This window comes from Carettochelys insculpta, chromosome 4 (genome assembly GCF_033958435.1).
Source record: "Carettochelys insculpta isolate YL-2023 chromosome 4, ASM3395843v1, whole genome shotgun sequence".
Taxonomy (NCBI): Eukaryota; Metazoa; Chordata; order Testudines; family Carettochelyidae; genus Carettochelys; species Carettochelys insculpta.
The window spans coordinates 20130257-20154186 of NC_134140.1; the positions used below are offsets into that span (position 1 = coordinate 20130257).

At 39.2% G+C, this 23930-nt stretch overlaps 1 protein-coding gene across 7 annotated transcripts in view; it reads left to right on the forward strand.

The window, feature by feature from the left end:
- Positions 1-23930, forward strand: part of HTT (huntingtin) — a 168339-nt gene that overhangs the window by 8299 nt on the left and 136110 nt on the right. For 6 of the 7 annotated variants that reach the window (XR_012645326.1, XM_074992396.1, XM_074992397.1 and 3 more), the window contains exons 2-9: positions 5005-5088; positions 8570-8690; positions 11837-11896; positions 13812-13891; positions 16245-16383; positions 16680-16821; positions 17723-17901; positions 18446-18650. Coding sequence is in view for 6 of the 7 variants with exons in the window: in XM_074992396.1 (XP_074848497.1) it covers positions 5005-5088; positions 8570-8690; positions 11837-11896; positions 13812-13891; positions 16245-16383; positions 16680-16821; positions 17723-17901; positions 18446-18650 (1010 nt within the window). In the remaining variant the exon portion in view is untranslated. Of the gene's footprint in view, positions 1-5004; positions 5089-8569; positions 8691-11836; positions 11897-13811; positions 13892-16244; positions 16384-16679; positions 16822-17722; positions 17902-18445; positions 18651-19895; positions 19944-23930 lie in introns of all 7 variants that reach the window. The other variant, XM_074992401.1, reaches the window with a different exon arrangement.

Below are 23930 nucleotides of genomic sequence, written 5' to 3' on the forward strand. Positions count from 1 at the left end.
ATGATGGCAATCACTTGTTGCTGTGTATGATCATCTTCCATGCGAGTTATGGATCCTCACATGGCTGATAAGGCCTAGCTTTGAACCACAAACTCTCTTAAAGTGAAGACAGATATTTCCAGGTATGGCAGGAAGCTACTGACCATGAGTGAAAGCCAGTCTCTCCTTCCCCCTGTTCCTCTTGTCCCCCTTGTCTTGTTGGTGGGCAAGTTCAAAATGCAGGGTGCCACTGTGTATTCCTTCTTTCCATTTTGAGCAATACTGTGTAAGTGTCAATGTCAGTAATGAACTTCTTTGGTATCCTTCAAGTCCTTATGCTTCCATGGTCCTTCGTTATGGTACCTTTTCAGCTGAGAGAACAGGGCCTGTTTTGGGAGGCAAAGGTCTGGCATCTAGATAATGTGACCAATCCAGTAGAGTTGCTGACATACGATCATTGCCTTGATACTGGTTTTTTGCCTCTTCCAGAACGCTCTTATTGGTGCATCTGTCTTCCCATTTGATCTTCAAGATTTTGCAGAGGCAGTGTTGGTGATGTCTCTCAGGGACTTGGAAGTGATATCTGTAGGTTATCCAGCTTTCAGATCCATACAATAATGTTGGGAGAATAATAGCTTGATAAACAAGAAGCTTGGTGTATGTTCGAATGTCGTCATCTTCAAAAACTTTGTGTCATAAATGAACAAATTGTGCGTTGGCACAGCTCAGACGGTGTTGGTTTTCTGCATCAATATCTGCCTCGGATGAGAGATGACTTTGAAGGTAGAGGAAATAGTTGACAGTCTCCAGTAGTCCATTGATTCTAATAAATGGAGCATATGGTGTCTTATTTGGAGAGGGCTCATGGAGCACTTTGGTCTTAATGTTGAGCGTGTGACCAACACGTGTAAGAATCAGGAAACACATTCAGTGGAGTTTGGAGATCTTTCTCAAAGTGGGCAAAAACTGCATTGTCATCAGTGTGCTGAAGGTCCACAGTAGATGTGGTGGAAATCTTGCTCTTAGCTTTGAGCCTTCTAACTCTGAACAGCTTTCTTCCCATTCTGTAAATTATTTCAGTGCCAGCTGGAAGCTTCCCAGCAATTAGGTAAAGGATGATGGCAATAAAAAATGCCCACATCGTTGGGGTGATGATGCAGCTCTGTTTGACTCCTGTTAGTCCTTTGAAAGATTCACTCTGTGAACCAGTACTACTTAGAGCAGTCACTTTCACGTTTAGGACATGGATGTATTTTTCTGGACATCCAGTCTTCCAAAGCACAATCCAGAGGGCACTGTGATTCACTGAGTCAGTCTTTAGATAAATCAGTGAAACCCATATACAGTGTTCAGTTTTGCTCCTGACACTTTTCTTACAGTTGCTGTGCTGTGAAGATCATATCTGCAGTTCTGGACGTGGACATGGTTGGAAACAACTCTTGACTGGTAGAATTTTTTTGGGCAAGGTTAGAAGGCACAAATCCTTAAAATTTGCTGCAACAGTGGGAGTTGTGCCTTCATTGGGAAGGAGAGAGATACCACAATTTCCACAGTTTGCTTTGTCTCCTTACTTGAAGAGTATGACTATTGGGGCAACCCTCATTTTACTGGATATTCTCCTCCTTTATCCACATTTTAACGATGAGCAAGTAAAGCTGCCCGATTAGCTTTGGTACGCCATCTTTAAAGATTTCAGCAGGGATCCCATCTGGACCTGCTGCCTTTTTGTTATTTGTTGTCTTAATGGCACTGTGTACTTCATGCAAAATGGGAAGGTCTCCAAGCTCATTCCTAGGAAGTTGTTGGGGGATTTGCTCAAGGATTTAATCCACAACCATAGAGTTATGGTTCAGGAGATCTTAATGTCTTTTCCAGTGAAAATTGATGGGTTTTTTTGTCCTTCAAAAGTGTGGTCCCATCCTTAGAGCGAAGAGGATTCATGCCATAACAAGCTGGCCCATTGACAGTTTTCATGGCTCTGAAGAAGTCATGTATACGTACATGAGCTGTTGGAGTTTTGTGAACATGAAGTGGTATTGCTGCTCTGAATTGGAAGGGGGTGGGGGTGGGGAAACAAACAGCCTGATGCTTTTATTTTTCCCAAAACTTGTTACATGTCCCCTGCAAGTTAATCAATGTGACAGTTGACTGTTACGAGAGAGTGAAATTTTTGTGACTTCTGGCTTTCAGAAGCAAGCACACTATTTTCACTACCCCACAAGTATGGTTTCACAAGTCTCTCTGATCACGTGAGCTTTCTTTGCTTTGACAATGAGTAGCTATAACTCATAAAATGCTTCCACCAGTTTTCCTGTCTCCTGATGAAAAGCTCTGGCTGTGTCCAGCTTTGTGTGTTTCAAGCATTAAATTTTGGCAGCTTAAAAATCCTCTTTTGGCTTTTCTATCAGTGCCTTGTAGTTTGTCTTCAGATGTCTCTCTAGGTAGCCAGATATGGCATCATTGCTGAGGGTTGAATGGCATACAGTGCAGTGATTGAGGTTGGTCCCAATTTTTTTTTCTTTTTTGAGTATTGGTGACTCCGAACTTGATGCAGTCTTTATTGATCTTCCTTTTCTTTGCCACAGACATTTCTACAAAAACTGAAAAATTTTTCTTTTGGGCCTTCAGTATATTGGAGAAATTTCAGACTGTTAACCCACAGAAAATGAATAAAATACCATTTAGAAATTGTGTTAAAATTTCTGTAATTAACAAGATAATACATAGAATAGTAATTTTTGGCAACCCAAAACTTGGGTGCCAAATTTAAGGAATATCCATGTTTGTTTAAAACAGTTATAAACCATTGAAAATCAGTACACACACAGATATGGTGAACTATTATAGGCCTATAATTACTATTTAAAATTTGAAAAGAACAGAATTTACCTTCTGCTGGAAGAAATAACAAATAATACAGACACTGTCCTGATACTGAATGTCAGCAAACTGAGCATACAGGTGGAAAGCGCTAGCATTTGTAGAGATAGCTATGATACAAAGAAGTTAGCTTTAAACACTTGAGCTGTCCCTTTGTTAATTTTGTTTTGAAGGATGCGCAGGGATGCTGTATAATACTCTTCAGTGACAGTGAATAATGCTCACAAATGTTGAAATCTAACCAGTAATTTTTTTTTTTAAAAATTTGGAATGGCTTAACAATTCTGACAGGTGCTTACAGAACAGACGATTAAATGCAGCTGAGAAACTTGAGTATTTCAGATGAACTTGAGAATTTTTTTCTCCTCATGGCCTCATGTCACCCTCCCTCGTCCCCCGAAGAGAGGGGTGTACCCCCGGTTTGGGAACAGGTGGGTTAGATTCCACAACAATATTTGAAGCAATTTTTTTCTTTTTTTCCCCCCCCCCCCAGCTTAAGCAATGCTTCTCACCTGTTAGGAATAGTTAAGGAATAATTAAATATGCCAAGCTGAAAGGGGATGGGATGTTATAGGTGGCCTATTCCAATTAGATGTCATTAAGAAATATATTTGCAACAGTATTTTAGTTTGCTCTGAAAATTTCAGTAACTTGGCATTCCATGCGTATCCTAAAAATGGGAGGATGAATCCCATTTTTGTGTTAAAACCTGTTATAATAAAGACTGGGATATACTACTGATAGTGAAATCTGCTAGAGGCAAAACATCACCATTACTTTAAGCTGTTGTTCTTCTACTACTTAATAGTAAATTCACTTTGCCTTACCACATGAGCTGTTTGTTTGCAATAATGTCTATTCTCTCTGCATATTTTAGGTTTACTAGTTCTATCTTATCTTTAGTTGCATATGGGAATAAATATATTTAAATCAGTCATAGCTCATTGCTCCTGGGAGTAAGGAAATCTGGGACATGCAGTTTTTGTCAGAAGCCAGGTCAGAATAGTCAGCTGTATTTGATTGCTGGCACAATGTGGCCTGGAACTAACTGCTAGAGAAGCAGTCCTCAAACTGTTTTCTGTGACTCACTAGCCTGGAGATCTGGCAGCTGGCTGAACAGCATTACCAGACTGTTAAAAATAAATGAAGACTATCTTAATTATATAATTTTCTCATAAACAATTACTGTGGTTGATTTGCCAGTGTTGGGTGATTGTCACTCATTTGTAATCTCATACAATTTAGTTCCCTCTGTGAGAAAAGAAAAAAGTCCAAGCAAGTCTTCTTTAGAGGCAACATGCTCAGCCAGATCAGGGAAATGTTTCTTTATTGTTCCTCAGTTCCATTTCAGCATTTCTGGAGTTGAGGCCTTAAGGAAGATAATACGTTAGCATCTAGGTATGAGGCCAGTTGAGGGTTGCTGAAATATGACAACATAAAATATCTTGTGTGTCTTGTAACTGTAAAAAGAAAACCACAAGCGTACCTTCATATGCTATCCAGTTGTTTCTATAGTTATTTTGTATAACTGGGTTTCTGTTGCAGTCTACTTTTTCCTCTTTCACCCATTCCCTCTAGTTGTTTCTTATCCCTGCTTATTGAAACTTGACTTAGTTCGTGACCCAAAGACTTATTTTAAAATGTATTTGTATTGCTTCACTGGATCTTGATAATTGGTTGGGCTTTTTATGTACTATCACAGTAGGAAAAAAGTATTTAAAGCAGGACTGTGCCTCAGATTCTCGTCTTGCAGAAGTGCCAGCCTGATAGAATGACTTTTGTCTCCTCCAGATATAATTTGGTTGATTTAATATCGCTTATGGGCACCATAGGGAGTTCTGATCCATTTTATTTGTCTGGAATGGATGCTTGCTGTGATGCAGGTCTGTTAAGAGCGGTATGTTACAAAGCAGAGCTAAGTTGATCACAAAGTAGCAGGGAAATGGAGGAAAAGATCAGTCCTTAACTTACAAATTAATAACAGCCCCAATGTGGGCAAAGAAAATAGCTGGTTATGTACCTGTCAGACCTGAATCACAGTAAGGAAAGCAATGTTTAAGTAGCCATACCACACAAACTAACAATGATTCATTTGACATATTGCTATTTGGATTTATTCAAACTACATTCTCTTCTTAATTTTAGAAAGAAAGAACTTTCAGCTACCAAGAAAGATCGAGTGAGTCACTGCCTGACAATATGTGAAAACATAGTTGCTCAGTCTCTAAGGTAATAGGACATCTGTTTATCCTGAACTCATTTTATGAATGTAGGTAAAGTTACTTTGGTGGGTTTTTGTTTTTTTTTCCACTTTAATCATTTAATGATTAATTTAATGGGTTAGTCCCCAGCTTCTGCTTGGGAGTTTAATCTTTCATGTCAACTTGTTTGTAGATATGAAAAGTATTGGTCAGTGGAAGCAGGCAGAACCTTCGTCTTTCTTTCTTCAGGGCCACCTGGCTACTGCAAAAGCTATATTTCCCCTTTCTATGCCCTTCCACCAACTTACATCATTTGACTTATTCTCCCCAGTGAACTTACACATCTGTCGCTGCTGCAGCTCCTGCCATTTTGAAGGAACACGAAAATAACATGGTTCTTGACAGTCTTATTTCCCACAAGCTCTGAATAACAATGCTTGCTTAGGGTGTAAGATGTTTGGAGAATATGCTATCCTTTATTGTGTGCATAGTCCTAGCATGCCTACTCCTGATAGGGGCATGAAGCGTTTTCCACAATGCAAGTATTAGTATTGGAATTGACCAAGATCTTTTTTGCTGAGTTGCTGCCTGGCAGGGGTGAGAGAGTGCCAAGAATATTAGAATTGCATATTTGCAAATTCGAAAGAAAAACACTGTTTTAGTTTACTGTTGTTTCCCATTTTGTCACTTTTATTTTTTAAATGAAAACTTAAGCTCTGCAGAAAATGTGTTATGGCTCATACTCATCAGGCTTTTTAAAAGTTGTCACACGTCGGACATCCAAAACAAGTAGTTGTTTGGAGAAGTATTGGCCTAAACATACTTATTTGCTATTTGTTTATTCTTTGGGGGTTGGGGAGACATGGCCTGTGTGCTGAATCTGGCCCTTTTAATCTGGCCTGTGGCCTGCTCTTGCTCTGGAAGGTGGGTCACTTCTGGCTCCACTCTAGTAAGATCTCTCAGCGGCCAATAGGAGCTGAGAGACTTGGTGTGGATGGGGACAGTGCAGTACAATTTCTCAGTTCACGTTGTCAGTTTCTGGCGAAATATTAAATGTGAAAAAATACTTACACTGAACCTTTAAGTCGGTGAAAAGATTGTCATGGATATTATTACAGTAGCAGTTTAGAGCCCTAGTTATGCACCATTTGCACAAACAACATAAACTATAAACTAAGACCCAAATCCTGCACTGGAACCCTATACCTGATATGGTCCAAAGTATAGTTTCACTCTGATCTTAAGGAAGTACAAAGAGCAAGGCTGGGCAGTAATTTCTGATGCAAAGGCCTCTCCGTGATTTCAGTAAGTGGTTAAGGGGGACACTTTTCTATAGAGGGGGTTTGGAGACAGCTGTGAGTGGGGCAGTGTGTCATGGCCTTTTCTTGACACCTCCACCCCTCCAGAACCTCATGCAGAGAGCTACATGGGACAGCCAATTGGCTGAGGCTGTTCTCAGGCAGGCCTATCTGAGAGTGCTGCTGGTCAGGAGCTGCTGCTTGGGTAAGCACCTCCTGGCCAGAACCTGCCTCTGGCACCCTACCCCAAATTTCCTCCCAGTCCCTTCACCCGATCCTATGTCCCTCCCCCAGGTCAGAATCTTTTCCTGCACCCATACACTATCCCAGACCCTGCATCCCAATACTCTGTCCCAGGTCACAACCCCCTCTTTCAACCAAAAACCCCCACTGTATCCTGGACTTCAGTCCCCAGTCCCAAGCTGTCTTGTGCACCAACCTCCATCCTAGACTCTGAACCCACTCTGTAGAAAAGTGTGACCCTTAATCACTTACTGAAATTGTGGAGAGGCCCCTGCATCAGAAATTACTGCCCACCCTTGCTCTTAGTACTTCCTTAAGATCAGAGTGAAACTATACTTTGGACCATATCAGGAAGAGGGTTCCAGTGCAGGATTTGGGTCTTAATTTCTAATTGATCTTGTTTGTGCAGCATAACTGGTGCATAACGAGGGCTCTTAACTGCTACTGTAATAACATCCATAACAATCTTTCCAGTGACTTAATGGTTCAGTTTAAATATTTTTCCGCATTTAATTGTTTTATCATTTTTAAATTTGGTACCACATTTCTTGACAGTAACCAAGTACATTAGAGTTATGTAAAATAATTTCGTTTTTGAAACAATATCTTGCAAAAATGCAGAATATTGATCAAATATAGTTTAATCTTAGGTTTATATTTTAAATGAGTTTGGCAAATACGTAACTTTTGTGTAATATTTGAAATGCTTTTCTGTTGGTTACAAACTTGGACTAGAATTGTCTGTTCCTTTTAATGATTTAATGAGTACAGCAGAGTGTAGTCTGAGTTTTAAATTATACATATGTTTTCTTTGAATTACCTTGTTTCTTTGCCATTTTGACTGCCTTAACCTGGTATGTCACCTTCCCTCAGAAAGGTAAGAAACAGATGAGTATCTGCTTGTCAGCTAATGCTGTTTGCCACTATTGTCAGTGAAATAATTCTAGCTATTGCTAAGCAGTTGATAAATCCCAAAGGAAATATATAGGCAAAAATGTGACTCATCTACAACCCCCTTTACCATAATATCTGAGCAGTTCACAATCTCTTCTATAAAATGTGGTTTTTCCTACACTTTTGTGAGTCACAGAAAGTAGTTATGCCCATTGCAGAAGTGGGGAACTGTGACTTACCTCAGTTTAAACAGGCAGTCTGTGGTGCAGCGTGGAAAAGAACCAGGTCTGCTATGTCCCAGGCAGATGTCCTTAATCAGTTAACTGTCCTTCTTCTCACATTCTGTGACTTACATGCCTGCTTGGATTGTCAAGGTAACATTCTTCTTTTGTTATTTTATGGAGGTTTTGGAGAATTATTTGCGCAACTTAATGCGAAGAAAACATTCCTACAAAGTCAAAAGAATTCTCTGGAAATTTCCCATTAAAACTTCAGAATTCTCAAGAAGAATAAGATGTATTCATGTTTTGAAGTTTGCCACAGTAGTTCAAATCCACGTTTGATATGTAAAATTATTATGAAAACTTGTGTGCCTGGACTACACGTTAGCTTGCCCTCACGAAGAACAGAGGAAAAAAATTGCTTGCCCAAGGTAGTCAGTGTTGTATTTTGCAAGGCTGCTGTAAGTCTCATGAAGAAGTGCTCTATGGATTTTTAGATGGTATCTTTTCAGTTTAGTGTGATGCAGTACACTCTAGAGTGAAACCTCCACCAAGTACTGTTCCATTGTTTTTGTTAACCTGCACTTCTGATGTGGTGGGTGACTTGTGCAAGGACTTATCTTCTGAACTTTGAAATGTTGTATTGCTTAGCACATTGTTTGCAAAGTGCAGGGTCATAAGGAATTCAACTTAATTGCAAAAGGACAACAGTTATAATTTTTTATTTCCAAAGTGTGTCAATAGGAAAAGTCGAAAGTACTCCAGCCTTCATCCACTCGATCGTCACAAACAGTAACATTTCATTTACCTTTCCACAGCACATCTTTTAACATGTTAACTTTTTTAAACATAGGAATTCTCCGGAATTTCAGAAACTGCTTGGTATTGCTATGGAACTCTTTCTTCTCTGCAGTGATGATGCAGAGTCTGATGTCAGGATGGTTGCTGATGAATGTCTCAATAAAGTTATAAAAGTAAGAATTATGCAATATATATTCTATTTTTTTCTATTTTTAATTCAGTTCTTTATGAAGTTAAATTGATATTCATTCACTGATCCATTTCCCTGATTTTTTTTTTTTTTATTTCTCAACACATTTGAGAGCTCAAGTATGCTTGCTAATTTACCAAACTCAGTACATTGCTTAAGAGCAAAAGAAAAACATCATGTGTAAGAGACTTTCTAAAATACTTGTGGCATAGTTTCTTTACTTTTATCTTTTTAGGAAAGGGTTTCAAATGTTATGGGCAGTTAAGCCCTTTCTGGGGAGGTTGTATCAAAACAAAAAAACAGTCCAGTGGCACTTTAAAGACTAATAAAATAATTTATTAGGTGATGAGCTTTTGAGCTATTAGGTGATGGCATTTTTGGGCCTATCTATTGATTATGCAGGATGGAAGGTAGAAGCGTTGTAGGAAAGTATAGCAATCGGTGGGTTTCTGGTAGAGTGTGGTACTGATCAGGCCATTCTTGATTTGTACTGTGGTGTCCAGGAAATGTCTCTCTCACGTGGAGTAGTCGAGGCATAAGTTGATGGTGGGGTGCAGATTAACATGTCTGTGGAATTCTTTGAGTCTCTCTACCATGGGTCCAAATCAGAAAGATGTTATTGATGTATTGTAACTAGAGGAGGGGTAATACGTTTCCTGGACACTACAGTACACGCTTCTAGCTTCCATCCTGCACACACAATTAGATCCATTTATAGTCTAGCCCTTAGGTACAATTGGATTTGCTCTGACCCTACTGACAAAGACTGAAAACTACAAGATCTCTATTAAATATTCATAAACATGAATTACCTAACAGGAGAAATAAAAAAAAAAAAAAAAAAAAAAATTGACAGGGCCAGACAAATACCCAGAGACCAGCTACTCCAAGATAGGCCCAAACAAGCTAAGAACAGAACACCAATGGTCACTACCTACAGCCACCCCCCCCCCCCCGCCCCCAACTCAAACCACTGTAACGCGTTATTAAAGACCTACAACCTATCCTTAATCAGGATGCCACATTCCAGAAGGCCCTATGTGACAGGCCTGGTCTCTCCTACAGACAACCTCCTGACCTTATGAGGATTCTCACCCACAACCACAGTCTATACCGCAAGAACACCAATCCTGGAACTTTTCCATGCAACAAGACCCGTTGCCAACTTTGTTCACCTATCTAGTCTGGAGATACCATGACTGGACCTAACCAGATTATTCACAGAATCACGGGCACATTCTCTTGTTCCTCAACTAACATCATATATGCCATCATGTGCCAACAATGCCCCCATACTTTGTATATTGGACAGACTTCAAACTCTCTTAGACAATGAAATTAATGGGCATAAAACAGACATAAAAACGCTCCTGATTCACAAACCTGTGAGCGAGCCCTTTAATGGAGTGGGCCATTCTGTTAATGACCTGAAAGCCTGCATTTTACTGAAGAGGAATTTTCACAGCAATTTGGAAAGAGAGGCTGGTGAACTCTCCTTTATATTCAAATTTGGCACATTAACATGTGGTTTGAATCTGGATGGCAATTTTCTAGCTCATTATAGGGGCTCTTTTACATACTTTGCTTTGTCTAATTCTTGATTGCCCACCCCTTCTGCCCCTCTGCTCTCTGATTTGCTCACCTTGACAATATTTTTCTGATTTGTCAACCTTGATTACTATTTTTGGTTCTCTGTGCCTTAAATATTGAGTCTGTTCTGGTATGGCTATGATCTGAAGTGGGTCTCTCCCACAAAAGCTCATCCCCTAATGCATTATTTTATTAGTCTTTTAAAGTGCTACTGGACTGCTTTTTTTTGTTTTGGACAATTTAAGAGTAGGTTTGACAAATGCCTGTCAGGGATGGTCTAGGTATATTTGATCCTGCCTCAGTAGAGGGAGGCTGGACTTCTCAAAGTTCTTTCAAAAAATCAGACGTTGAGGACTAGAAAGTGGTAAGACTGAGCTTCAGAGGGTAGAGAGCATCTGCAGAGGGGCGGGTTGTGGCTTGGTCACCAACACAACGGGGGATACCAAGATTAAGTGACACCTGCACAACCGTTTGAAGGAAATAGTTTTCATTAAGCTCACCATGTATGTTTAGGCTTTAGTTGTATTGACTTTTTCCTGTGTCCTGTGGGTAAGTATTCCTTTTATTTTGAGTAAGCTGTTTAGTGACTGCATTCTTTCCTCTGTTCTGGACTGGCATCTCAGAGGAAAGTCTAAGGAGGGGCTGTAATTTGGACCCTGTACAGTTGACAAACAAAAACTGTAATTTGATGACCCCATCAGAGGGGGTGAATCTTGGGGTTTCACCATGAGAGAGGTGTAGATATGGGTCTTTTAATTGGCAAGAATGGCAATTGAAGGATTAAGTGGAGGGGTAGTGGTACAGCTCACTCTGGAACCTTCCTTCTCTGCATTAAATTGGAATTTATTTCTTGTTTTTTTAATAAACTAAAAATATTTATTATGACGCTTGTTACAATGAATTTATATACAAATACTTATTTTGGAATTACTGTATGGCTAATATAATTTAGAATTGGGGCCTTGCAATGTATAATCTTCAGTGACAGTGCCCTCAGGAATTAAATTTTAATTTGTTTTACACCTTGCAAAATTAGCCTGTTTCAGGTAACTGGTATTGGATTTTACCCTGTAAACTGCCAAATACTTTAGATTTCTGCCGAAGTTTTATGAAAGTTAAAGTTACTCACCTCTCCGTGGCATAGGCCTACTTTTTTTCCTTCATATATGTGTCTTCGGTAGTAGACATACATCAGCACTGTATGTGAGCACTTCCTACATAAAGTTAGGTTTACCTGACGTGGGAAGTAATAGACTTGATGGAACCTTCTATTCTTTCCCCTTCTTTTCCATACGAACTCTTTGAAATGTTTTCCCCCTCTTCTCTCTTCTGCCTTCCCTTTTCTTTCTGGCTGTTGTGAAAAGTTTTCTTAAAGAGGACAGTTTTGCAGCATCTAACACTTGATGTACCCCCTCTCCCTGCAATAAAAGAGCATCTGGTCAGATTGCTTAATGCTTTCAGAAGCTGTTTGAGTACAAATGTAGTTGAAAAACACATTCTGCTGTCATATAATAAACTCTCTCTGCATTTTTGTTATAGGCTTTGATGGATTCCAACCTTCCTAGGCTACAGTTAGAACTCTATAAAGAGATTAAAAAGGTGAGTGTAGTTATTTCCTTTTGTCTTTTTGGACATGTCTGATATTAATAAGTTGAAGTGTTCTGTTAGATTAATATTATGCATCAATCTGTGAAGTGGGTATATTTTAAAAAGTGTAAATTTCTCTTTGGATATTGGATCTGTGGCAATATCTGTGTTTTACTGGTTGGTTTTCAAAATCTATTTTTGTGTGTGGATATTGAACACAAATGTCTCTTGTTAACAGCAGTTCATATGACATGCACCTTCACATAGCATGGTAAACGTCTTTTTGTCCACTGAAGGCCTTTTTTTAATAACATAAGTAAGAAGAAATTAAACAAATGTGGAACAGTGTCATTGGGTGACCGTTTACTGCACCTGAGAAGACATATATATGAAGAGACTGGCTGAAGAGGGACAAATATTATCATAATTTCTAACACATAAGAAATATGTTAAAGCATTTATAATGAAAGGCAAGGGAAATATTACACCGTGGAATTGTGTTTAGGACTTCAGTAGCTGTTTGCTGAAGACTAAAAACACCCTGTGGTGCTCCATGCAATTTGCCCTATTATATGTAAGTGCTTTTGCATTGTGATCAGAACTAGAAGTTTTTAAAAAAAAAAAATGCTATTACCTTTATTACTTTTAAGAAAAATAACTTGAGACTTTCTGTAGGGTCAGAGAAGCTCATAATAGGAAAGGATTTTTGCATGTATTGAGAAGCGGTTGTGCTGTCTGTCCCACTCTCCTACTAAGCTGTGCTGTTAATTGCTTTTAAATATTAGTCGTATCTACGTGGACAGATGATAGAGACACAAAGAGAAGGGGAAAAATGCATCTAAACTGAAGTTTGAAATACTCCCACGCATTCTTTGAGTAGATGTAGCTGTATATCTCACTTAGGTATGTACGCACCCATTGCACTGGAGCTGGAGAATTTTGACTAGCAACAGCCACGTGTTTACGTGTGTACTTGCTCATTTCTCAGGGCCTAAGCCGCTGCCTTCTGGTTATAAGAGGTGGTGCAGACTGGATTCTCTTCAGTTCCTTTTTACCACCTATGGCTGATGTTGAATCTCTGTACATTTTCACCTCAAACTTTTTAGTTGTATATAGTTAATTAGAACCCTTAGTATAGTGCTTGGTTGGTATTCGTTAGCTTTAGTTTTTCTCTGACCTCTTCAAGTTATAAATAAATATTATCCATCATATGGGGAGCAGTCCCCACGTGGGTAGATTATGTCAAAGAATGGAGTTCAGTTAGCGCATTGCTCACCAGATATACTCAGGGGATATTCGTCTAAAGCATTGCTTGCTTGAGCGTGCCCTGTAGGCTGCTTCAGCACCAAAGCCTTCATCAGACTGGCGAATGCTGCTACTTGGCCCTCTGGAGCTAGTGCCTCTCTGAAAAGATGGGGGAGTTGTTCCCTGTTAAGTGTGCTAAGCAACAGTTCATATCTGGTCTAGGTTGCATGGGGACATGTCTCTGCCAGTATGTGGGTGGGAATGGATCCCATCAGACACTCCCCAATATATGCAGGGAGCAATGTTTTCTCTACTTTTTTCAATGCATTGCCAATTTTTCTATCTAGGTGTCGAATAGATTTTTATGCTCACTGAGGCATGCACAAATGTGCACTACCACTAGAAACAAAAATTCTGGCTGTGGGTGCTCAGCAGCATGGCATTTGAACCTCTGCTGAGCAGCTGTGCAAGCACACAGCTTACAGGGAATGCCAGCACAGAGGCTGGAGGTTGACTCTGGTTCTAGCTCCATGGTGTCAGTAGAGTTTTACACTGATGGTGTTGATGCATGAGATGTTAGGGAATTGAAATTTTTCGTTAAAATTCATGTATCAATCACTTCATCCAGTTTAAAGGGCTGTTTGTGACTGCTGGTATGTAATAAATAATACCTTCAATCTAGAATGGTGCTTCTCGAAGCCTGCGAGCTGCAGTTTGGCGGTTTGCTGAGCTTGCCCATCTGGTTCGACCTCAGAAATGCAGGTAAGCTTGTGCTGCTTAATATCCTTTTGGTGATTCACGTTTTTTGGTATGCAGGAGTGTTACTTGTTTACCACATACGAACATAAAACTGAAAAAGTAAATACAGCATCACTAGTGGTAGTGCTGCTTCATAATGTAAATTCATCTTTCATTTAATAAAGCTGTTGACTGGGTTTCAGTTTGATTTGCTCATGGTCTTTTGAAAAGCTCACATTGAACATCATTCAACGTATCAATTTATCTGTTTTTCCCAGAGAATATGATTTTAATGTCATTTGTCAACTGATCCCATTAAGTCTTGTGTTTCACTGTATTACATGTGTTAACTTGAAAAAAAGTCTAGATAATTTGGAGTCACAAAAAATACTTGATATTTGTGTAGCACTGTGTGTATCTGATCGCCAAGAACTTGTCAAAAATGATGGTCCCCAGTTTTCAGATGAGGAACCCAAATCACAGATTTGAAATAATTACTTGCCCAAGGCTACCTAGAGCACAAATGGCAGAGCTGAAAACTGGAATCTTGTCTTTTTGATTCTGTAACTATTAGACCTCATTGCTTCCCATTCTTATCCTGCAAACGTCTTTTTAGAGTTTGTATAACCTAAAGATCCCATTTAGTTTTGGGGCAGGTCGCAATAATTGCAGCTTAAGAGGTCTGCCCCAGTTGTGAGCCTGTGGATGGAGGCTTAAGGAAATAGGCCAATTTCTGTCACAGCAAGTGTTGATGGGAAAAGGAAACAAACTCAGTTTGTTTAGATAAAACTTATTTCGAAAACATTTGTGAGGGTGAAAAATAGACTGATATAGTCTAAATAAAGTGTTACTTCTTTTTTTTTTTTTTTTTTTTTTTTTAAATTGACGTGTTTGACATCCATGTCTGGCAAACAAAGTATGGGAGTTTGGAAATTATTGGATCAAAATTGTTGCATTTGAAGTTAATTGGCGGATATGTTAATGAAGGAATGGTATTACACCCATCAGTCCTTTTTGGAGTCTTTAAACAGATTTTTGGAGGCAAATTGGTGCATGTAGACATATGCTAGTGGAAAGAAGGAGAAACCATGCACTTCATCCTTCTGGCTACTCCCTCTACCATTTCCTGGGACTTGGGAGATATTCCATGGCACTATTGGACCTTCGTTGTCTTGATCCTGAAAGATATCTTGACCAGACTGGTGCAGATTACATGGGCATCTCCACTTCCACTGGCTCTGATTAAATTCCAAACATCACTAGAGATTTGAGACTGTCATTCCCTTTTGTGTGTCTTTCTTCACAACCTGTTTTTTCGTCGTCTTTGTTTCCTATCCCTCTTCTTTTGCCCTTTGTGTAAGAGTTTGGCTTAGGCAGCTTTGACTGCATATTTTACAACACGGCTATAAGCCTGTGCACAAAAAGATACACAATACCTAAACAGCCCAGTGCCGGTACAAGTTTGCCAGCTCTCAAAGCAGCTAATAAAGTGTTGATGCATGTATTCTTCCAGCAAGGCAGCTAGTAAAAATGAACACCAGAAATGGAAGCAGTATTTTTTGTCTCTGCTGGGTTTTTAACTCTTCCCTTTTGTATGCCTTTGTCTTGTCTTAAAGACACATCTTCCCTGCTTCCTGCCCCCTGCAAAAAAGTACCCTCAAAACCAAAACAGTACAAGGATTGGACTTTAGTTACAATGGGATGTAGTGTTACTAGTCTTTTTTTTTAATGACCATTTATTACCATCTTTAATACTATTACCTGACTGTTTAAAAAGGGGTGTGTTTCTTTTAAAAGGGAAAAAAGCTCAGCTGAAGAGAGAGGGAACAAGGGCTATGATTAAAATGAAAGCTTTGTTTAACAATTTGCATTTCCACTGCTTTAATTCCTTATGTTTTTTCCCCCTTGTATTTTTAAGTTTTTTAAAAAAAAAAAGTTGTATTTGTCATGGTACTAAGTAGGCAGAGGTCTCTGTATACTAAAAACTGTTTGAAACTGTATAATATTGCACACTGACAGTTACGTTAATGCCTTCTTTAAACGTTTGATCCTGTGTAAATCATTGAAATTAATACCAGAGGCCGCATTGTCTTTTGCTCTGTAACAAACCCTCATGAAGACAGTGGCCCCACCCCAAAGTTTTGTTCAGGATTTTGTACTCTTCTAAACTCTTTCTACTTCTTATCACCGTGATGTTGCATATGCTATATTGGTGCTATATCTTTATGTATCTGTGTATATAATACTCTTTTGTATAGCACTCAGTTTTCATGAGGTGCATGGTGGTGGGGTACATTAGAAAGAATGGATCAAATGCTTATGATTAGTTGTGTAAAATATTGACCAGAAAGGCTGCTTCTTTCTGTGCTGTAAATAGGCCATACTTAGTGAACTTATTGCCCTGTCTAACACGGATAAGTAAGAGGCCTGAAGAGTCAGTACAAGAGACATTGGCTGCAGCAATACCAAAAATCATGGCAGCATTTGGCAACTTCGCAAATGACAATGAAATCAAGGTACTTCTGTTTTAAACTATTAAGAAACATTTGTATTACACATGAGAATATAATTAATCAAGTATTAGAACCATTAATATTATAGACTGCAATGTAGCTGCTGCCAGATTTGACTTATTAAAACATGTTGTTTATATTTAGGACTGTAAATATGTTCTCCCCTTGGGTTTCTTATAGTAATTTTAAGTTAAAGTAATTTTTGGGAGCATGACGGGAAAGAATTTTCTTGTTTGCTTACTGACTTCTGCCTGCCTTTAAGTAATTTTCATGTTTTGTGTTTTTTGGTAACATTTTAGGTTTTATTGAAGGCTTTCATTGCTAATCTTAAATCCAGTTCTCCTACCATCCGTCGAACAGCAGCTGGATCAGCAGTGAGCATCTGTCAACACTCACGACGAACACAATATTTTTATACCTGGTTACTGAATGTGCTTTTAGGTAAAATTCAGGAAACTGATCCTTCTTCTTTAAAACGTGTAATGTTGGAAAAAGCAGAAATGGCCAGTTAGAATCATTATATTAATTCCTATGTTAGATAGCTTTGCTTGCCAGCTTCTGTCTTGCATGTTAGGTGTACCCAATGCCTGCTCTATAGTAGTGGCTCTCAACCACAGGTATGCATATCTCTGGTACACAAACGTCTTCTAGGGGTACATCAACTCAATTAGATGTTGGTTTTACTAGACTACATAAAAAGCACTACTCAGGTCCATACAAACTAAAGTTTCGTACAGTAACTTGTTTATACTGCTCTATGTACTATGCACTGAAATGCAAGAACAGTGTTTGTTCTAATCCTGTGGTGTCTAACCTGTTCTGAAGCAATATCCACTGTAGTGGTTATTGCTACTGTGAATTAACCACATTATTCTGAAAATGCATGTTTGTGAGGCTCTCCGAATGTACAATTATTGTCTGTTAATGCCAATAGAATGCTTCAACATTGGTTTTAATTAGCAAAAATCATCACATTTCGTGGAAGTTCAATCTGTGGAGCACTGGACAGTATTTTCCACCTGCTAAACCTCTGAAATAAGACAGACTTTTCACTGACAGCCCAACTCAGCCACCGTATTTTCATCTAGTAACCATGGCTGATACTTCAACTTGATGTATGTCTTTGACTTGGGTGTGTGCCCGCTCCTGAAGTAGAGTGCACAAGTAACAAACGTCTTAAAGAGCCTGTTTAGAACAGGGTAGTTCTTGTTCTCTACTACTGTCTTTTTAAAGATATTTCTGACTTAGTATCTTTTTGATAAATAAAAACTGTTGATGCAGTCTTGACTTACTGCATAGCACTTGTCCTTCCATCGAGATAAGACTCATAACGTTTTTTCAGGCCTGTTGGTTCCTGTGGAAGATGAACATCCTACTCTTTTAATTCTTGGAGTACTGCTAACACTAAGGTATCTAATACCATTACTGCAGCAGCAGGTGAAGGATACCAGTCTGAAAGGCAGTTTTGGTGTAACACGAAAAGAAACAGAGATTTCACCTTCTCCAGATCAGCTTATACAGGTGAAAACTGAATGGTAACTCTTTCAAAGTACTGTTTCTCATGAGCCTGAAAACATCCTTGTAATATCCAGCATAATGGATTTCTTTTATTTGATGTGAGCTATATGAACTTTGAGTTGGGGAGGGGTTTACAGTTAATTGGATTATATTGTATAACCTGTGATTACACTTCACTTTGTAGTGATATTTATATTTTGTCAATGTCAATATTATGAATTTTTATTTGACTTTAAGAACCATCACAAATTTTGCTACCTTTTGCTTTAAGTACAAAGCACACTTACTTGATTTGCCTTCTCTAATATTGCAATATGAAGTTTTAATAATACCTTTCAGAAAAAGCCCTACAGAAACAAAATGCTACATTGCACACAATTTTCTCTGTGAAAGGAAGATGACAGAAAACAGCATGTGACAAATGTTAGCTCATCACTTAATGCGATGCTGGAGGTTTTAGAACCTGTGATTCCAAGGGTGGCTATTTTATTTTAAAAAAATATATATATGTATAAATATTTACTACTAAGGTTTCTTCACTTTATAGGTCTATGAACTGACTCTGCATTACACTCAGCACCAGGACCATAATGTTGTGACTGGAGCTTTAGAACTATTACAGCAACTTTTTAGAACACCACCACCTGATCTTCTTCATGCCCTAACCACTTCAGGAGGTATCTCACAGGTCAGTGTATCCAGGGAGGAGTCTATCAGCAGAAGCCGCAGTGGAAGCATATTGGAACTTATAGGTAAGCAATGTTTTGGTGGTTTAGATCAGAGATCAACATATATTGAAGGCTCTTTAAATTCCTCAATTAGTGAAAATGCTTTTAAAAAGTTAGTTTTGAAAAATCTGCATATTGAAGCTTCAAACTTTTTCAGAACAAGGTGTGTAAATTCTTTAGGCATGCTGTAAAACCCCTATGTATGTGATTGACTTTCCAGTTAGTTGGATTAATGTGAGTTGAAATTGTGAGTGGCAGGGAGCTGGGTACCAGGTGGCTCCCAGCTTCCCTCCTCTTGCAGCGCTGGACAGTTTCCCAGCCACTACAAGAAGGGGAGCCAGGCTGCTGCCTGGTTTGCTGCTCCCCACCATTCTTGGGGGCTGGGAAACTGACCAGTCCAGCAGCGCTGGTTAGCTTCCTGGCACCCCGACTTGCATAAAATTCAATTTAAATGTGGTTTCCCAGGAATGCAACATACACATAAGTCAGGGGTTTTCTGTATAGAGGAATTTGGTACAGAGGGGAGTTTGAGACAGGGTTCTTAACATATGTTAGTACAGTTTAATGTTTTGGTGTTTTTAAATGAGGAGTTATAAGACCATCATTCTAACTGATGACTTGGTGAGAAAATGAATACCCTTCTTACCAATCTTTTCACCAGGCAGCTGTCATGCATGGAAAACTGATCTAATAAAAGTGTACATTAACTATGAAAGCTTGTTATCAATTGTCTAGTTTACTACCAGCATAAATTAAGTGTAATGATGATAATCTTGTCTATAATTTGGCTTTCAGCTTTTGATGTGCTTGTCTATGAAATGCATGTTCTTACAAATAAAATTAACTCTTTAATTTCCTGAAATGAAAATCTTAGTCTGTGTTTGGGGATGGTCATTCTTCCCTCTAATACGAAAAATGAGTTGAGCATAAAATTGAAGTTTTTTTTTAAAAAATCCAATCTGATTTACAAGTTTGCTGCTAATAGATGGTAATTCATTGGTCATGCCCCCCCCCCCCCAAAAGATGCTGCAATGACAAATGTATATTTTTAAAAGCAAAATTCAAAACTTCACTTGTTTTTTCAGTCATGGAAAGAAGTGTCAGTAAAATGTTTGAGACAAACTAACAAGGATTTGAAACCTTAAAAGGAAACACATTTTTCTGTGTGATTTCTAGTCCTAATTTAATGATCTTATGAGGCTATTAGAATTCCTTCTTAATTTCAGCATCTCTGTTCTGTACACTGATATATTACTTTGTGATTTGCAGCTAGAGGGGGGTCTTCATGCAGCCCAGTTCTGTCAAGAAAACAAAAAGGTGACTATCTTCAGAATCACAATTTCTTAATCATGTTCAGCTCTGATTTTTCACTCTGTCTGGCTAAATTTTGATCTCCATTCACTGTCTTCCTCTTTGCAAGTGGGATTGAAGAGTATAAATCTAATTTTTTTTGGTCAGACTTTGACATTACAAATGAGATTTAGTGAAGTAATTCAAAAAGCAGAAATATATATTTTTTTCCTTGGCTTTGTTGGAAGAATTATCCTGAACATTATTGATGCAGCTTGCACTTTTTAAGCAAAATTTCTAAAGGTGATCTTTGAACAGGCCAACTTACCTTCCTATAAAAAAAAAAATCAACAGTTAACAGACAACTAAATTGGCAAATTATGCTTTTTGATCTTTCACTGTTGCATTACTCCAATTATGCATGTGTTTGTCTTGCATGTTTTAAAATGCCACTTGTTGTCTGATCTAGTCTGTCTGGTCCTGTGATGGCTAGCACTGCTAACTTATGACTATTATCTATCATTTTTTCTATCTGTCACTGAACACTTAAGTGGAAATATTAATTGGAGTTCTTGCTCTTAAACATCCCCTGCACAGTTTTATCATAATTAGGTACTTCTTGTTTAGTCATGCTTATGTAGTTTTCTAAAGAAGTTTGACAGCAGTAGTGGATCCATTATAAACCCCACTCTACCATGTTATACTAGTGCGGACTCCTGCTATGCCAGTGCAGAAATCCCATTGGCTTCTGTGGTACTCTGCTTGGGAACAGAGGTCTGTGCTAGTGTATTTTGGGTAGAGAAGGAAGGTATAAGGAAGAAAAATGGCTTTCCTGAGATAAACCATTTAGAAATAGAATGGGGATTCAACAAGCATGTGTTGCTGCTACAGCAAGTGGGACCACTTCAGCACCTAATTTACACTGTTCCAAATATGCCTCATCCTTCTAATTGGTGATCGTATGTGTGAAATAAAATAAAAAATAAACTATTCTTGACTATTCAGTGTGATAAGAAAGCATGTTAATGTGATGAACTGTGATTAGTATTGCTAACTGTTTAATCTCACAAACCCAAACATTTCTGCCCTGCCCCTTCTTCAAGGCCCTGTCCTTCCACTCACTACATCCGAACGGACAGAGGTAACTAGTGGAGTCACTGAAGAGTTGTATTAAGACCATTCCTAGTCAGCATTTTCATAAATTATCTGAGAAGTGGAGTAAGTGGTGAGGTGGCAAATTTTGAGGTTGGTCAGCTTTGGAGTGAACAAATAGCCTCGCAGAGCTGGGTGAGAAAGTGGCAGATGAAATTCAGTGTTGATGACTGCAAAGTAGTGCGTGTTGGAAAACATAATTCCAGCTATACATACAAAGTGATGAGGTCTAATTAGCTATCATCACTTTAGTAATGAAAGACTTGGTGTAAGGCCAAAGGCCGAGCACAACAGTGAATGCTTTAACATACAGCAAAGCTAAAGGCCTCAAGCCTGAACATTGGTGAGTTAAAGCAAAAACTGTGCTAGGTAGATTCTGCCTACCAGAATGCAGCAAGAGACAGAGCTGATAAGTCACAAGGCCTAAAAGCACCTAACAGCACCCAGAGTCAGGCGCACAAACACATCCTGCTTCGTATCATGTACTCCCCATAGATAATACCTTATCACCAGGTACATTCTGACCCAAGTTCAGGAGCAAGTCGTAAAGACAGCATGATGGATAGTGTTGTTTTGATGTACCACCATTATTTCCCAAGTTAATGGTTAAATCTAGTTACATTGAAGGATGTTGGTGTATTACAATGAGGGGGTTGTACCTGGATATGTAACTTGTTTATACCTGTGTATAAAGTGTGTGCAACTGGGGCTTTGTCTAGTGACCTAGGGGTTGATGGATCCTCCTTGTCGTAAACTGAGTCACGTCCACCATTGCAGTGTATGCATGTACCAATGTAAACCGTCGAGTCATATTGGAGACTCATAAGAGTGTTGGAGACAATACGTCAATGATGATGAACCTGGCTCCAGTGCCTTTGTACCTTGCTTGATTTGTGGCTCTCTGAGGTCTGCAGTGTTGGCTAACTGCAGGGTCTACACTGTTGTCCAAAGAGTGTACACACAGAGCTAAAGTGATTTAACATCAAAGGGAGTAGATTGGACATCTGAGCACCGTTTTAGTAGAGACACCCAACCACAATCACTCTAGAGAGAGATCTTGGGAGTAACTGTGGATAGTTTGCTGAAAAAATCTGCTCACTATGCAGCAGCAGTCAAAAAAGCAAACAATGTTGGGAATCGTTAAGAAAGGGATATAGAATAAGATGCACATACCCACCCAGCCACCATATTGCCACTATATAAATCCATAGAGTGACCACATCTTGAATATTACGTGCAGATGTGGTCGCCTTATCTTTAAAAAAAGAAAAAAAAAAAAAAAGGGTGGCGGGGAGGGAGTTTCAGATCAGAAAAGAACGACGACAAAATTGGTGGAAGTTTTGGTGAAAGTCTCTTCTCATTTGCTGTCTGAGAAGAGAAGAATAAAACTGGGACTTTTCAGCTTAGAAAAGAGATGACTGAAGCGGGATATTAACAGGTCTATAAAATTGTGATTGGTGTAAAGAAAGTAGTTTGGGAAAAAGTAAATAATGCTCCCTTAACACAAGAATTAGGGAGTCACCAAGTGAAATTAATAGGTGGGAGGTTTAAAAAGACAAAATGAAGTATTTCACACAGTGCATTGTTAACTTGTGAAACTTCCAGCCAAAGGATTTTGTAAAGGCCAGGACATTAATAGGATTTAAAAGAACTAGATGCATTCATAAAAGGATGGCTGTTAGGCAGGACGGGCAGAGTTGGTGTTCTTATGCTCTGTCAGTCAGGGCTGGGAGTGAGTGATTAGAGGATGGATCATTTGACGATTCCTTCAGAGGCACATGGCATTGGTCGCTGTTGGGAAAACAGAATATTGGCCTTGATGGACCTTTGGAATGACTCAGTATGGCACTTCTTATGTTTATCTCCCTCTTTCCATCACTTATTTAGACCCCCCTCACTTTTCATGAGGAAGGTGCAGATGGTTATAGAGGGTGGGAATGGGATTGTGAGCTGTGGCCAAAGAGTTTGGAGTGGGCTCTGGGCTGTGCCTAGGTAGGGTATTTAAAGTGTAGGAGAAGCTGCAGGCTGTGGCAGAGTGGTGCAGGAGGGGGTCAGGCAGGAACATGGGATTTATGTTTGGGAGGAGGTGAGGGGAACAAGCTCTGGGCTCTTTGTTTCTTAACCTCATGCATCTCCAACTTCTCTTGGTAGTACAGCAGGGTTAAGGGCTTCTGCAGCTCCCAGAAGTGGCTGGTATAGCTCCCTCCTGAGGCCCTTCGGTGGTGGGAGTCGGGGAGCTAGTGGGTTCCCTCCACTGCCCTTGCTCAGAGACACTACCCCCACACTCCTATTGGCCATGATTCCCATAAGAGCTGTGTAGTGAGCCCTTGGGGCACAAACAGTGCACAGAGGCTGCAGGGAGGGATGTCCTGGCCACTTCTTGGAGTGGCATGGGGCTAAGACAGGTAGGGAACCTGCCTTAGTCCTGCTGCATGACCAGTCTTCTAGTGGCCGATCTCCAGTTTAGGCTTCAGGAGCCTCTGGGAGATTAAAACCAAATTTTGGGAAGCTTCTGTCAAAGGTGCATGAGTTGGAAACACTAACTGTGATATTGCTGACTGAGTGAGATGAATGGGAGCTACAGGAGTAGACCTGTATAAGACTCTTTTTAGGACAGATGAAGAGGTGGTGTTGAGAATAAGTAGAATCTAATTCTATGTGAATCCAGCATGTAGTGCAACACAGTAAGTAAACACTATGTTGCACGGTATACTAATAAAGGCATAATCTTTGTTTTCGGTGTTTGGCTTAAATGTTTTGAATATAGTGGTAGGTCTTTATAAAATAAGTTTATACTTTACTGATAACTATAGAGTAAACAGCGTTTAAATGTAAAGAATTACTCTCCACAATTAATGAATT